Below are 14,711 nucleotides of genomic sequence, written 5' to 3'. Positions count from 1 at the left end.
ATAGGTCAAGAGACGAAATCAAGAGGACGGATGAGAGACACACAGGAAGTAGAAGGGAGGGACATTCAGTTTGAGGATTTTTGAGATGGTGTAAGGAAGTTTTCCTTTTTCCTCTGGTCAGCCGGGTGCTTTCTCTGTCTCTCTGAGTTAGCAGGCTTTCACCCCAGCATCTGGCTTCTGAGTCTCTCTTGGTAAAATCGAACAACTTCAATTTTGTTTAAAAACCCACATGCCTTTATCCCATGAGAAGCAGAGACAACTGAATCTTTGTAGATTTGAGGTCAACCTGGTCTACATATTGATTCCCAAGTCAGTCATAGTTTTAAAAAGAAGGGGGAAAAAAGCAACACCAGGTGTTAATCCCGTAGCATTATAATTTGTGCGTGGACAAGTTTCCTTCCAACAGGATTTGTAGCACTGAATTGCCTTGACTCTCACAAGTCACTTTAAACGTGGGCTTTTGTTTGTCTTGAGATAGGTCTCTCTACGTAGCCCTGTTTGTCGTGGTACTATGTAAACCAGGCTGGCCTTCAACTCACAGAGATCCTCCTGCCTTTGACTCCCAAGTACTGGGATTAAAGGTGTATGCCACCAGGTCTGACATGAACTTGGACTTTGAGGAGTATTGCCAACCGTTAAAAGATTTGGGGGATTCTTAGAGATAGCCAGAACAAATCAACTAACTGATACAAGCCATTCTGGAAGCATGAGTGGATTATTATGGTTTGGATGTGAAGAAGCCCCCACAAAGGCTCATAAGTTAAAAGCTCAGTGCGCAGCTGGTGGACTACTGAGCCTCCTTGTCTAAACCTTTCCAACATTAGATTCCGGTTACTTCCCCACTCCCTAAGACTATTTTCTGGGATGACTCTGAGATGAGCTACTTATTTTCTGTTCCAGGTTTAGATGGTTCAATCCCAGCCAGATGGCAACTCTCTTCCTATGTTATCTAACTAGAGCAAAGACAGAGATCTCGGGGCAGATGGGCCCAGGAAGGAGCCTGGTCAGTTTTAAAGACCTGGGTTCAAACTCAGCACTACCACCCGCTGTTAGAGCCCGGGATCGCTGAACCTGCCTGGGCCTCAGTTTCACTATCTGACAGAGGGAGAGAGCATCGCCTGATGCCTCACAGCAGAGGGATATAGACACTTATATTTAATACAAAGTCCTTGGCATGTCATTCAGTATCAATCCATCTTCTCTCCACATGCCTGTCCCCAAAAGTGCACACACCTGTCCACGCGGGCACACACGTGTCCACAATTCTGAAGAAACATGACCAAGGCAGTCCAGGTGGATCACAAGTTCTTTATTTCTCACGTTGGCACATACACCAATACAAAGGCCGACAAGCCACAGGACGATGAAGCGCTGCAGGAGCAGGCCAGGCGCCGAGGCCACAGCTGTGTATAAGCAAAGATGTGGGGAAGGATAGAACTCCAGAAGGAAACTCATAGGCCACAGGAGACAGAAACACCACTGGGCAGAGAGACCCGTCCACCACCCCCACTTACATACACTTCACATTACGCACAGTAATAGAAACAGAGGAAGGGTGAAAAAGAGCAAAACGGGCCAGGTTCCAAAAGCCAGCCAGGACTGGGGAGGTCCCTTCATGTGAGAGGCTCAAAGGGGTAGAGTAGGACCCTCCCCCAAACTGCCTACCCTAGGGACATGCCCACTCACACCATCTCCGAGCTGGGTCTGGCAGCCAGCAGATCTGCCCACAGGTTGCTTCCAACCCCTGGGGGCTTCAGCAGCCATAGTTTTGGCAGCAGTTTCAGAATGAGGGACTGGGGTTCTTTCAGGCTGTCCTAGAAGAGGACGGAAGCCTGAGCCCCAGTCTATCAGGACAGGAGGACTGCTGACAGACATGGGATCCTGTTTCAGTGGAAGAGACGGAAGGGTGGGATTTGGCCAGGCAGCAGAAGGAGGGGGCTATCAAGCTGTCTGTGAGGCCTCTGCAGGCTGCTAGGAAACAGCAAAGCCTGGAAGAGAAGGGGGTAGATGTGAACCAGGAGCCTGATCACCTCAGACCCAGTCACAACCTCAGCCGTGTCAGGAGGAGACAGAAAACCACCACTGACACAGGCCATGGAACGACTGACTCAGCTTACAGTCTTACTGTGCTGCAGCCAGCGATACTCTATCCACTGGTGCCGAGAGAGAGAGAGAGAGAGAGAGAGAGAGAGAGAGAGAGAGAGAGAGAGAACCATCGGAATGACAGCGGGCCAGACAGGAAAGGAGGCTGCCAACAAGTTACAAACTTCAGGTGGCTCACGAGGACAGGAGCAGAAGGAACTGTGCACAGCAGAAAGACCAGGCCAGGCTTTCACTACTCATTGGCATGAGCTCCAATCTGCTCTTACTTCAGATTTTTTTATTTTTTATTTTTTCAGTTTCTTGAGACAGGGTTTCTCTGTGTAGCCTTGGCTGTCCTGTACTTGCTTTGTAGACCAGGATGGACTCGAACTCAGAGATCCACCTGCTCTGCCTCCCCCAGTGCTGGTATTATAAGGATGTGCCACCATGCCCAGCTGAACTTCAGATTTTTTTAAAATATGTATTTATTTATTTAATGTATATGAACGGTTTGTTTGCATGTATATAGATGCACACCAGAAGAGGGAATCGGGTCCCATACAGTTTTAGACAGTTGTGAGCTGTCACGTGGGTGCTGGGAATTGAGCTCTGGACCTCTGGAAGAACAGCCGGTGTTCTTTAACCACTGAGCCACCTCTCCAGCCCCTGAACTTCAGATTCTTACTAAATGGTGCACAGTCATATCTACCTTTGCCTACAAGGACATGAAGACAAAAGGAGCTCACACAAGGAAAATCCACTGACAGGTCCTCATAGGCAGGACCTAAAAAGCCTCCCCTCAGAGCATGTAACTCCCCAAATCTGGGGTTTCTAGATGGGCAGAGAAGAACCTGACCCACCCTGCCACCCTGCGAGAGCCCTCACATTCACCGGGGGAACTGGTCCGACCGTGGCCCTTGCCAACAGAGGCCTTAGTTCCATGCCTAGGTGGCCCCAGAAGGCCCATCTTCCTCCCTGGCACTGGGCGAGTGAGTGGCCCTGTCCTCCTCCAGCCTCTGAGCATCCTGGGTTGGCACCAGTCCAGGGCTTCTATGCCAAGATCCTGCCCCCACCATGTTTGTTTTCTGTAGGGTTGGGGAGTCTTGAGGGTAGAGAAATTAGGAATGAAGGACAGGAAGAGGGTGGGCAGAGATAGGAAGCTGAGGTAACAAAGGAGTGGAGAGTCCCAACCCTGATTCCCAGTTCAGCCCCCAGTGAGAAAGTGGATGGACAGCTGGACTTGTAAGCACATTCCACACAAGTGAGCACTGAGGCAAGAGTCCATGCAAATCAGCACACTGAGTGGGGCCAAGTTGACGTTAGTGAGCACTTGGCCTCTCATAGGGTTGATGGTCGGAAGCTCATCCCACTGGCCGGAGGGTATCCTCTGCAGGAACACTCACCTTTGGGGCCCGCCTTCTGCTTCCGCTGCCACTTAGAATGGGCATCCTGCCAGTTGGACAGTTGCTGGAGGACATACTTCATGTCCAGGTGTGCAGGGCCCAGACCACTGGCTTCCAGGGCAGAGACCACCACATTCATCCTTGTGGCCTCATCCACCTCCGGTTCCACCTCCTCCCAGGCCTCAGTCTCCTCAGATGCCTGCTCTGCCTCTTCTGAGAGCTCTTCCTCAGCCGTGCCCACCTCTTCTATGGCCCCCAGCTCCTCCTCAGGAACCAGCTCCTCCGGAGCCTCGAAATCTTCAGGTGGCTTGAGAGCGTGTGGCGGTGAGGGAGGCGGCATCACCCCCTGCTCCTGCTCTCGCTCCTCCCTGCAGCGAGTGTTGCGTCTGGGTAGGGAGACAGTGAGGTCTTTCCACACCCACCACCCATGCTGGAGCTCCTGGCACTTGCTCTGCTCATCAGTGCTCTCCCACCAGGGACTGCTGAGGAGGACATGCCAACCCTTAACCCTAGGCTCTCTGTGAGTTCTCTTACCCTGACCCAGCCTACAGACCCCGATGGTCCTCCCCCGGCTCTGTCCCAGCCAGGAGTGAGGGGAGAGAGAATCATCTTTAAGGCTTTCAAAAGCCAGCCCCCTAGGAGGAAGAAGGAGGCTTATCCAATAGCAAACAGGTTCCTTCTCCTTCTTCTTCTCCGCTTCCCACTCTCCTGTCTAGAGAAAAGCAACTAGGGGTATTTCATCCCGGAGCTGGCTGTCATAGAAATAAAGCCATTGTAGGAAGGCTCAGGAGACAGGTCATATGACTTGCCCAAAGAACACAAAGGAGCCAAACTGGGACTGAGTCCCAGGTGTTTCCAATGGCTGGGCCATTCACCTCTCAGCCCATGGTCAGGTGAAGAAAAGAAGTCTCTGCAAGGAGTAGCCTTAACTCAAACAGCCACCTAGGAAGTGAGATCTGAAGGGAAAGGGGACAGCCATTTCCCCAAATAGCCCCCAAGAACACAGCCTTCCCAGAGTTTGCCGGTCACAGAACCAACAAGTGTTTGTCAAGCTGCTGAAATGTGAAAACAAATGATGGGGAGCCAGGTTACCCCAGGCTTGACGTCTCTCCCACAACCATCCCACAGGTCCTTAACAGAGAACAGGACCTTCAGTGTACTGAGGAGGCTCAAACTGCAAAGTTCCTGGAGCACAAACATATTGAAAACCATGGGGCATCAGATAATGTTAGCACCAGTACTGGGAAGGCGGAAGCAGGTGGATCTTTAAGTTCAAGGGCAGCATGGCCTACAGAGTGAGTTCCAGGACAGCCAGGGTTATACAGAGAAACCCAGTCTCAAAAAACCAAAAAGAAAGTCTCAGGTAGAAATGACCAATCCGGGACTATAGAGATGGCTCAGTGGTTAAGAGCACTGTCTGCTCTTCCGAAGGACCTGGGTTCAATTCCCAGCACCCACATGGCAGCTCACAACTGTTTGCAACTCCAGTTCTAAGGGATTTGAAACCCTCACACCAATGCACATAAAATAAAAATAAATAAAAAGAAATGACCAATCCAATGCAGAGTCCACAGAGGGAGGGAATAGGCAGTGTGAGTGGAGCAGGACAGGGAGGCAGGAGGGATGCCAGGGAGAGCAATGGATGTCAGAACATGAGGGCCAACCATGCCACACTCAGGCAAAGTAGGTGCCCCTGGGTGAACCAATGCGAACATGGCTGAACCAAGCAAGCCTGAGGACCCCAGTCACACACCTCTCTATGAAATACGCGGGGTCAGTGATAAACTTCCTCAGAGATGTTCGCAGCTCCTGAGCCAGCGTCGCTGGGAAACCTGGAAGTGGGTCCTACGACAAAGAAGGGAGACATTTCATCACCTATGCTTAACACAAAACATAAAATCTGAGAGCAGAAACCAGAACCAGACAGCAGAGCTGAAACACAGGGCACAAGGAAACAGTAAACGGGCATCCTCACCAGAGGCACGCTGTATCCACAATGGCTGGCAGAACCCGCAAGCATGGAAGAACAACGCTGGTGCTGGATCTTCCTATCCTCCTGGTGCTCACACATGTGGGAACCCGCTCGTCGGCTCTGCTAGGATCCAGGGGAATCCAGTCAGGCACTCTGACCCCTCTTGCCATAGGCAGAGGCAAACCCCAGCTCTAGACCCAAACAGTGAGATTCAGGGTGACCCTGGACAAGATCCTGATCTTGACCCCATTCAGGGCTCAGATGAGCTGCTACTTGCTGGGCTGGGGGCCAGTTAAGGTTGGGCGGGGTAGCCAGAAAGGCTCTGCCTGCAAACTGCTTGTCTTCTGTGGAGAGCCAAGGAGGCCCCAGGGGCCTGCATCCCAGATCTGGGCCAGGGACTCATGAAGCCTCACCTCTGAGTGGACTCCCTTCTCTGAGGCCAGCTGCTGCTGCAGTTTCTCCGTCTGGGCCCCGTACTGGAAGAAAACCGTGATGTGTGAAGCTCCCAAGGCCTCCCATTCCTAGACCCTCTGCCCCAACATCAGTTCCCCCACATCTGTCTTTAACAGTCCTTTCAGGAGGAAGTCACAAGGAACGGGAGTCATAAAGTGGGGGGCATGCAGCCTGGTACCCGGGACTGTGTGGGATTCTCTCTGTAGAGGGACTTGGTTAGGGCTGTGATCAGGCAGGACGAATAGCTCTCTGGTTATCTCTGCCAACTCTGATGCCTACCCGGGGAAGGGCTTTGGGCCTGGCAGAGCCCAGAGCTATGGAAGGCAGAGCAGGGGGAGGTGGCTGGGGTCCCGTGGAGCCTTGAAAGGGAAGGGGGCTTCCACAGTGCAGCTTACGGATCGACAGCGCTGCTGTAGCTTGGCAATCTCGGCCTGCAGCTGAGTGATCTCCTTCTGCTGCTGTTCATAGCCTTCCAGCCTCAGCACCAGTACCTCAGACAGCTCTGCCATCTGCTGGCTGGCTTCAGCTACAGGAGAGGCACAGAACAGCTCTGGCTCTGGGCCTCTGTCTCACCGCCCCTCGGGGGGTCCCATGGGGATGTGGTATTCTTTTTCAAGAATGGATGATTGACACAGGGCAGAGAGGGACTGGAGAGGGTGGCTGGTGAGACCTGATCCCAGTCCACACCGAGCTTCCAGTACAGTGGTGACAGGCGGCTGGGAAAAGAAACTCACGGTCCCAAATAGTATGGGATGCGATGGAGCTAGTGTCAAGGGCAGGGGCGGGAGGAGGGTAGCCGGAGTAGAGAAAGGGGCATCCAAGGTGGAGCTGCAAAGACCGGGAAGGTTCTGGAGGAGCCTCTGGCCAAGTAAGCCCCAACCACACAAAGAAGGAAGCTGGAGAGTGTGGGCAATGAAAAGGGGGTGGGGCAGTGAGCAGGGACCAGATCACAAAGGTGGGGGAAGGAGCTGCGATTATGCTTTGAGCAATGGGAAGCTATTTTGGGATTTTAGTCACATTAGTGATGGAGTCAAATTTGTTTTCAGAAAACTCATCTGGGCTGTAGGAAAAAAAAAAGGCCTGGATGGGCAGAGAGACCCCATTACGCATGATGAGGTGTCATGGGAAGAGACTGTGGAATGCAGGGGGAAGGAAGGACAGGGATGAGGAAAGAGCATAGGCGAAACGCTATCCCTTTGAGTCTGCATTTCAGCAAGCACACTTGAGATCCTAAGAAGAGACAGAGCCCAGGTTGGTCCTAGGCACAGCCCAGGACCCAATATGTGACTGTGAACTGCCCCAGCCCTAAATGTCCAGGCGCTGGCTGCTCCCGGTTCCCTCCCCACTCTCCTGACCACCCTCCCAGCTTGTACTGTCCCAAACAACAGACAGACTTTAACAACTTTAACAACCTCTCTGACTCCTGAGTGCTGGGATTACAGGTGTGCACCGTCAAACTCAGCAATGGTGCTTCTCCTGACCCTCGTAAACCCTGAGAAGATGATCGGCAGGCCACGGTTATCAACCCTCATTCTAAAGAAGTTCAGAGAAGCCGAGGAATTTGTCTGAGCTGACACAGCTGCCAAGACCCAGAGCCCGAACCTCAGCTCAGATCTCCAGAATCCAAACCCTGGGTTCTTCCCATCATCCCTCGGGACAATGCTTTACCCGAAACTACTACGGTGTCACTTACAAAACTGCTCCACACATTCCAGAATGAGCATCTGCTCCTCATCTTCCAGGTTGTCAAGGTGGGAGGCCTGGAGGAAGGAAATGAGGAAGGGGCAAGGCTGTTACCATCCCCTGCCAAAGGGGGCGCCCTCTTCCCTGTCCTCACCTCCTCTCGAAGCTGATCGTTCTCTTCCTCGAGCAGCCTCAGCTTCCGCTGCAGGGCTTCCAGCTGTGGGCAGTGGTGCAGTGGCGCCGCCTTAGGGGGCCTGGCAACAGGGCCAGGAAAGTCAGAGTGGAGGGGGTGGAGAATCCCAGTCCCAAGGGTTCCCCATCAGTGGCAGTGGCAACGGGTTCACTGCCGGTTTATAAATGAGCCATTGAGGCCTAGAGATGGGGCGGCGCAGGCACGAAGGCACAAAGGCAGAACACGTACCGCCTGGGGGCGCCATAGGGATGGTCGTGCTGCGCATCTCCATCCCGCAGTCCGTGTTCCTCCTCTTCCCCCTCTTCCTCTTCTTCTCCCTCTTCCTCCTCGTCCTCATCATCAGAGTCCGAGTAGAGCTGAAGGAGGTCGTCCCGCAGGTTCACCTGCTTCCGGAGATGTAAAATCTAGGGGAGGAGAGAGAGAGGAGCCACAGAGAAGTGAGCTCAAAGGCACAGAACGGGTGTTGGTCTAGGGAGGGAACACCCTGATCCCTCCCCTTCTCCCTTAGGTTGCCCAGATACCTCCTCTCTGGCTGAGCCCAACATGGCTTCCAGCTTGTCATTCTCCTCCATCAAAACACTATTCTGTTTCACCAGGGACTGGCCGATCCGAGCAGCTGTGCTCAGGTCCCGTTCTTTCTGCAAAGGGAGAGCTGTCCATTCATACCCCCCCCCCAGTTTCTGTGACCTCCCAAACAGGAGGGAAAACCCTGAGTTAGGCCACACGAAAAAAGATTCCCCAATACCCAATTGTCCAAATACTAGACCAGAGGCTGTTCACCAACTCTAGGTTCTGACTCAGTTTCCCGTCATGGGAAAAAGACAGAATCCGCCAGATTGGCCCTCTGAGATCTACCTACCTTCCAGGAAAGGGGCCCTCAAGTTGGCCCCCAGGCAAGCAGAAAACAGACAGACGAAACCCCTAACTCCTGTAGGGCAGAGTTAAAAAGAGGGCTGGTGTGGATGAGGAAGGCGGTACCCACCTCTTCCAGCAAATACAGCATCACCTTGACATCATCTTCAGTGATCTTCTTCGTGGGAGGTGGGTTAGGACACAGCGCTGCGGGAGGAAGAGCCTGAGTGGGTCGGGGAAAGCAACTGAGACCGCCCACAGCCCGCTACATCCCTCACACCAAAGGTCGTGAAGCCAGAAGACTGAGCTCCATCTGGCCCTTGCACCCACTCTCCACAGCACAGCACAGCGGATCTCCGCACTCCCGCTTTCTCGGGAAGGGCCTGGGTGCTGTAAGGGCAAAGACCATCCTCCAGGTTCAGTAACTGGACTCTCAGGACCCCTGGGTCTCAGGTCCCTAAAGATAGGAAGTCAGGGCAACTACTGGGTTCATGGTGCCTGACCCAATAGGCAGCTCAGCCAACTGAGCCTCCTGGGTGTTAAAAACAGACGAAGTCACCCGTCCTGCACCTGTTGCGCGGGACAAGAGGGCCCAAGTAGACTTCTTCAGCCCCCAGAAAAGGGGCCCTGAACCTAAAATTTCCCCCGTCCAGAAGAGGAGGGATAGAAGCTCAGTGCCCCGCCCACTCATCCCTGCTTAGGAAAACCCGAGTCATACCCCTGCATCCAAGCAGTGGTCAAAAGCTCCCCCTCCACCCACCCACGCTGGATGGTCCCCGGGGGGCTAGCGCAGGCTCAGAGCGCGCCGGGTAGCGCCCTCCCGCAGCCCCCGCCCCTCTGCTGGCACTGCGGTAGATGAGGAGGGGTCAGTGAGAGTGCGCAGATCTGCCGCAGCAACAGGCGCGAAGAGGGGGGCGGGGAGCGCGCGAGCCCTGGACCTGACGCACCCACAAAAATCCGGCAACCGGAGAGGGAGGAAGAGATGGGGAAAAGGGGAAACCAAACAGGCACCGCAGACAGTGGTCTCGCGGGGATGCGGGGCGCATGAGCCCGTGGGTCCCTCCTAGCCGGAGATGCCTTCATAGCACCCCAGTGTGGGATCCTCGAGACTCAGTTTACCTTCCTGCAGCTCTCGAATAAACGCTGCGCGCTCGGGACCGGACACGCCAGGCCTCCGGCCGATGTACGCGGCTGGTGTCTTCCAGATCCCCTCCGCCTTTCCAGTACCCAGGCCACTGGCCCGGGGACCGTAAGGCCCTTGGAATACGTAGCGGGTCCATGGCACGTCCGAATTGCCGACGACCACGGACCTACAAGAGCTTCCTGTCTTGGTTCGGGAACCTGATTTCGGTCCGGAGCCGGTTCCTTGCGCGAAAGCAAGTTTGGGCTCCGCCGAGGACTCCGGAGCGGGACCGGCTGCGGGCTGGGTCGTGGGGGCGCCTGTGGCTGGGTCCCCCGATCCTGTTCCGTCCCCCACACCGCTCTGCACCTGCTCCTTCGGGCGCATCTTGACTGGCAGTCCGCTGCCGCAGCCCAGCCTTTATAATCTACCCCCGGAGCGGGCGCCACTGGGCTGTACCACGCATGGCGCTGGGGGTGGCCGAGGATCAGTTAATGGTGCTGAGGATTCAAGGTCGTGCGAGAGAGCAGCCAATGGTGGCGGAACAAAAAGATAATAAAACGCGAAGAAGAGAGAGAGAGAGAGAGAGAGAGAGCGAGAGAGAGAGATGAGGGAGTTGCTGGCTTATTCCGCAGATCCACGGTGACAGGCTTCTCTTCCCTTCCACCTTCTGCGAATGGTCCTGTCCAAGGCCGCCCGCTTTCCTGGACTTGGGTAGAGGGACCCCAGCTTCTGTCTAGATTCAGCACCCCCACCCCGGGCGCGCTCCCGCCACCCGGGTTTCCAGGGGCCTTCTCTGTTGGATTCAGACCCGGGGGGCGGGGGGCGGACCCGAGGGTCTGGGCAGCACGCTTGTGTCTTCTCAGGTGGATTAAGCGAGAAATGCAAACTCCCGGATGGGAGTTTCAACGTGTTGCATGTCATCCACAGGCGCTCGAGCTCACACTCCCACCCTCGGCCCCTGAACGAGTGCGTTCACGTGTGTGTGTGTGCGCGCGCGCGCGTGTGTTTTTATCTCCAACCCCAATTTGCAAGGCTTAGAAAGCCAATACCTGTTCTTCAAACATTCCAGAAAGAAAGAGCATCTTCCGAGAAGATCCTGCTTAAACACACAGTGAGAGAAGGCGACAGAGAGACAGAGAAGGAGAGAGCGGCAGAGACACAGAGCATCCGTTATCCTGAGGTCTGAAAGGACCGATGTCGGTCTTCAAACCCTTACCTGTGCTCTTCAGCCCAAGGACAGGGTGCTCCCAAGGAAAATGGATACTTTGGGAGGTTGCTTAGTCCTGAACGGGGGTGGGGAGAGGGGGGAGGGGGTGGGAGCTAAGGAGGGCTGCAGCCATTTCTGTGCTTTTAGACTGGGAGACAGCTTCGGAGGCTGGAGATCCAAACACGGGCCCTGATGTTCGCACGGCAAACAGTTCACCCATCCAGCCACCTACCCAGCCTCTTACATATTGCTTTGTTTTGTGTGCATGGGTGCTTTGCTTGCTTGCACATCTGTGCACCACTTGCATGCTTGTTGTCCACAGAGGCCCGAAGAGGGCATCGGATTCCCTGGAACTGAACTGCAGATGGCTGTGAGCTGGGAAAAGAACCCGGGTCCTCTGGAAGAGCAACCTGTGCTCTCAACTACTGGGCCATCTCTCCAGCCACCAACCCCTACCCTCAATTTTGTTTTGTTTCTGAAAGTGGCGGCGGGGGGTGTGTGTCTTATTCCGTAGTCCAGGCTAGCTTAAAATCCACGAGGTTGCCCAGGCTGGCCTCAATTTCCCTGCCTCAGCCTTTCTTGAGCTGGGATTATAAACAAATTTACACCCAGCCTGAATTTGCCTTTTAAATACTTCTAAGCTATAACAAGCCCCAGGCCAGCCAAAGCTACAGAGTGAGACCTTAGTCTCACAAAAGAAAACATTAGGTGCTTTGCAAATGTTCATCTTCTGTTCAGATCTTCTGTTTTCCAAGCTGAGTGTTCATTCTCTCCTCTCAAACTGTATGGAATCCAGCTTCCTAGCCCCCTCCCCGCCCCTGGCCACACACACACATTCCACACACCTGCCTTACCCCATCTTGGGCCCAGCCTTTCATACATATACCTATCTAAGCTAAGGCACTCTGACACCATTCCCTCACAGCCATCCGTCCTTGCCTGAGCTAAAGACAAGGCTGATCTCCAAGGTCTTTGCCTCACGTAGAGGCTCCTAGCGCATTTGGGGTTAGGTTTCCACACATTCTGGAACAAGAGAGACAACCCAGAAAGAATCGAAGCACCCCTCCGTCATTGCTAGAGGCACTGGCATTTGGATATGTCTTTTCTACCATGTGAAGCGGTGTACATCTGCAATCTCAGCCCTTGGGAGCTGAGGCAGAAGGATCATGAGTTCAAGGTCAGCCTGGGCTCCGTGGCAAATTTGAAGCCAGCCTGGACTACATAGCAAGTTGAATGCCAGCTTGGGCTACATGAGAACATACCTTAATGCCCCTCCCCTCAAAACACTGTATTTCTGTTGGTTCATTCGGTCCACAAACATATTTTGCACCTATTCTAATTTATGTGTCTGTGCGTGTATGTTTGTTAAATGTTCACCAGTGCATGTCTCTAGCCAGAAGCTAGAGGAAGGCTCTCTTGCTTTCCCCCTTACTTCTTTGACACGAGGTCTCTCGATGAACTGAAGCTTGCCATTTTTCAATTTGGCTGGCTGACCAGCAAGCCCCCAGGTTTCTCCTCTCCCTGAGCCCCGTCCCCCAGCACCAGGGTTGCAGGCTCTTGAAGCCATGGCCAGCTTTTTCCACGGACACTGGCGATCCAAACTCAGGTCCTCATGCTTCAACAGCAAGGACTCACCCTCTGAGCCATCTCCCCAGCTCCGAGTGCTTTTTCTATGTGCCAAGTACTGCACTAGGCTAGGGCTAGAGCAGGGAAGCAGAGAAACTCCAGCTCTGCTCTCCTGGAATTTGGGATCTAGAGGGGAGACAGATAGATAAGAAGACAAGTCAGATAGCCATGGATTTCACACGGTTCTCAGGAAGATGCAAAGAGATATGACTAAGAAAATCAGAAAGTACCTACTCTCAGAGGGTGGAGAAACTCAGCCACTGAAGAGTCACTTTACATCACAGCCCGCACTTGGGCTGCCGGTGTACAGGACACATGCAGGCTTTTTGTCTCCCTCAAGCAGCCTCCCTCCCTGAAGACTAGTGCTTCTTATCCCTGACTGCTGTCTGAACCCTGCTCTCACTTCCCCTCCTAGTCCTACAACACCCTTCCCATTACCCATCAGCCCCATAGGGATTCAGCTGCTCTTTTATCAAAGGGACCATCCTCTCTAACCAGATTAGTTACAAAATATTGCTTCAAACTCAGCTCCTACAATAGCAGGGAGACCTGATAAAGATATGGTACCCTGCTGGACAAGGACCCCTCTTTCTTTTCCTCCTTTTCCTTGGGATCTCTCTCTCTCTCTGTCTCTCTTTGGTTTTTCAAGACAGGGTTTCTCTGTGTAGCCTTAGATGTCCTGGACTCACTCTGTAGACCAGGCTGGCCTCGAACCCACAGAGATCTACCTGCCTCTGCCTCCCAAAGTGCTGGGATTACAGGCATGCCACCTTGCTACCATCATCAACCTTTTTTAAGATTTATTTATTTTTGTTTTACATGTATGGATGAGTGTTTTACTTGCCTGTATGTGTACCATATGCATGCCCAGTGCCCAAAGAGGCCGGAAGAGGGAGTTGTGTTGTTTTTAACAAAATCTAAAATGTTCGATTTTATCAATAAACACTTGGGAGCCAGATGCTGGGGTGAAAGCCTGCTAGCTCAGAGAAAGCACCCAGATGACCTTCCTCCTCAGCTGACTTCCCAGAAGGAAAAGGAAAGCTCCTTCCCCAAGCTGTCTCACAAAACCCCTCAAAGTGAATGTTCCTCCCTTCTACTTCCTGTGCGTCTCTCTATCTCTCCTCCACGCTCCCTCTTACTCTCTGATTTTTTTTCCTCTCTTCACTCCCTGTCAACTAGTTGCTTGCTCTGTCTTCCTCCTCCTCCTCCTCCTCCTCCTCCTCCTCCTCCTCCTCCTCCTCCTCTTCTTTTAATGGGATCTTGTTATGTAGCTCAGGCTGGCCTGGAACTCTGTGTGTGGTGGGCTAGCCTCAAACTTGAAATTCTCCTGTCTCAGTCTTTCTAGGGCTGGCATTACAGGTATGTCTTAGTTACTGTTCTAGTGCTGTGAAGAGATACCATGACCAAGACAACTCTTATGAAAGAAAGTATTTAATTGGGGGCTTGCAGAGGTTTAGTCTATTATCATCATGGCAGAAGCAGATGGATATAGTGTGGGAGCAGTAGCTGAGAGTTTTGAGAGTTTTACATTCTGATACACACAAATACACAGAGAAGGAGAGGGAGACTGGGCCTGGTCTGATAGGGGCTTTCAAAACCTCAAAGCCTACTTCGGTTGACATTCCTCCTTCTATTCCACCTTCCAGTCTATCCCAAACAGTTAACCAACTATTTGTGACCAAGCATTCAAACATGCGCCCACTGGGGGACATTCTCATTGGAACTACCACCAGGTATACGCCATTACACCCGGCTGACCCAAAAACAGTTCTACAAAGCTGCTGGGGTAGAACATGCAAGATCTGCCTTTGATTATGGTCAGAACCTTTAGCCGTCTTAGCTTTTTTAATGGGCTTCCTGACTTTTACAATCTCATTCCTCTAAATTAACCTTTCAACCATTATCCATCCCTCAACAAACATTTATTAAGCATTATATTAGGCATTTAGAACACATCAGCGAACAAAGAGGCTGGATCTCTGCTGTCTTAGGAATCATGTGCCAGGGGGAGCTACAAACACAGGCAAGGAACTGAAGCCGAGAGGTTCAGCTCAGCGGCAGACACCTGTAAGCAAACCCAGCACTCCAGAGGCAGGACAATCAAAGGTTCAAGAACA

The 14,711-nt window shown here is 52.9% G+C and overlaps 1 protein-coding gene and 1 long non-coding RNA gene across 8 annotated transcripts; one reads left to right on the top strand and one right to left on the bottom strand.

Moving 5' to 3' along the window:
* Positions 1-1,288: 1,288 nt before the first annotated feature.
* On the bottom strand, positions 1,289-10,514 carry Hap1 (huntingtin associated protein 1). 7 transcript variants are annotated; one of them, XM_021660715.2, is made up of 12 exons: positions 9,758-10,514; positions 8,769-8,845; positions 8,308-8,424; positions 8,015-8,190; positions 7,748-7,847; positions 7,604-7,670; positions 6,306-6,436; positions 5,871-5,933; positions 5,461-5,580; positions 5,239-5,330; positions 3,486-3,871; positions 1,289-1,988 (listed from the first exon to the last, which is right to left on the bottom strand). In XM_021660715.2, the coding sequence occupies exons 1-12, from the start codon at positions 10,143-10,145 to the stop codon at positions 1,972-1,974; spliced, it is 1,734 nt and encodes a 577-aa protein (XP_021516390.1). In that variant the 5' UTR covers positions 10,146-10,514; the 3' UTR covers positions 1,289-1,971. The 7 variants fall into 7 exon arrangements, with proteins under 7 accessions (XP_021516390.1, XP_021516391.1, XP_060242705.1 ...); XM_021660716.2 differs by having other exon boundaries at positions 1,289-3,184; positions 5,461-5,577; XM_060386722.1 differs by having other exon boundaries at positions 1,289-3,184; positions 3,486-3,853; positions 5,461-5,577.
* On the top strand, positions 10,513-12,498 carry LOC132655135 (uncharacterized). The gene is made up of 3 exons (XR_009592777.1): positions 10,513-10,727; positions 10,831-10,941; positions 11,291-12,498. It is a non-coding gene; the product is annotated as an uncharacterized LOC132655135 (long non-coding RNA).
* The last annotated feature ends 2,213 nt before the right edge of the window (positions 12,499-14,711 follow it).

Source organism: Meriones unguiculatus, chromosome 7, assembly GCF_030254825.1.
Source record: "Meriones unguiculatus strain TT.TT164.6M chromosome 7, Bangor_MerUng_6.1, whole genome shotgun sequence".
Taxonomy (NCBI): Eukaryota; Metazoa; Chordata; class Mammalia; order Rodentia; family Muridae; genus Meriones; species Meriones unguiculatus.
The sequence above is the reverse complement of the archived record's forward strand: the minus strand, read 5'-3'. Positions and strand labels throughout refer to the sequence as shown.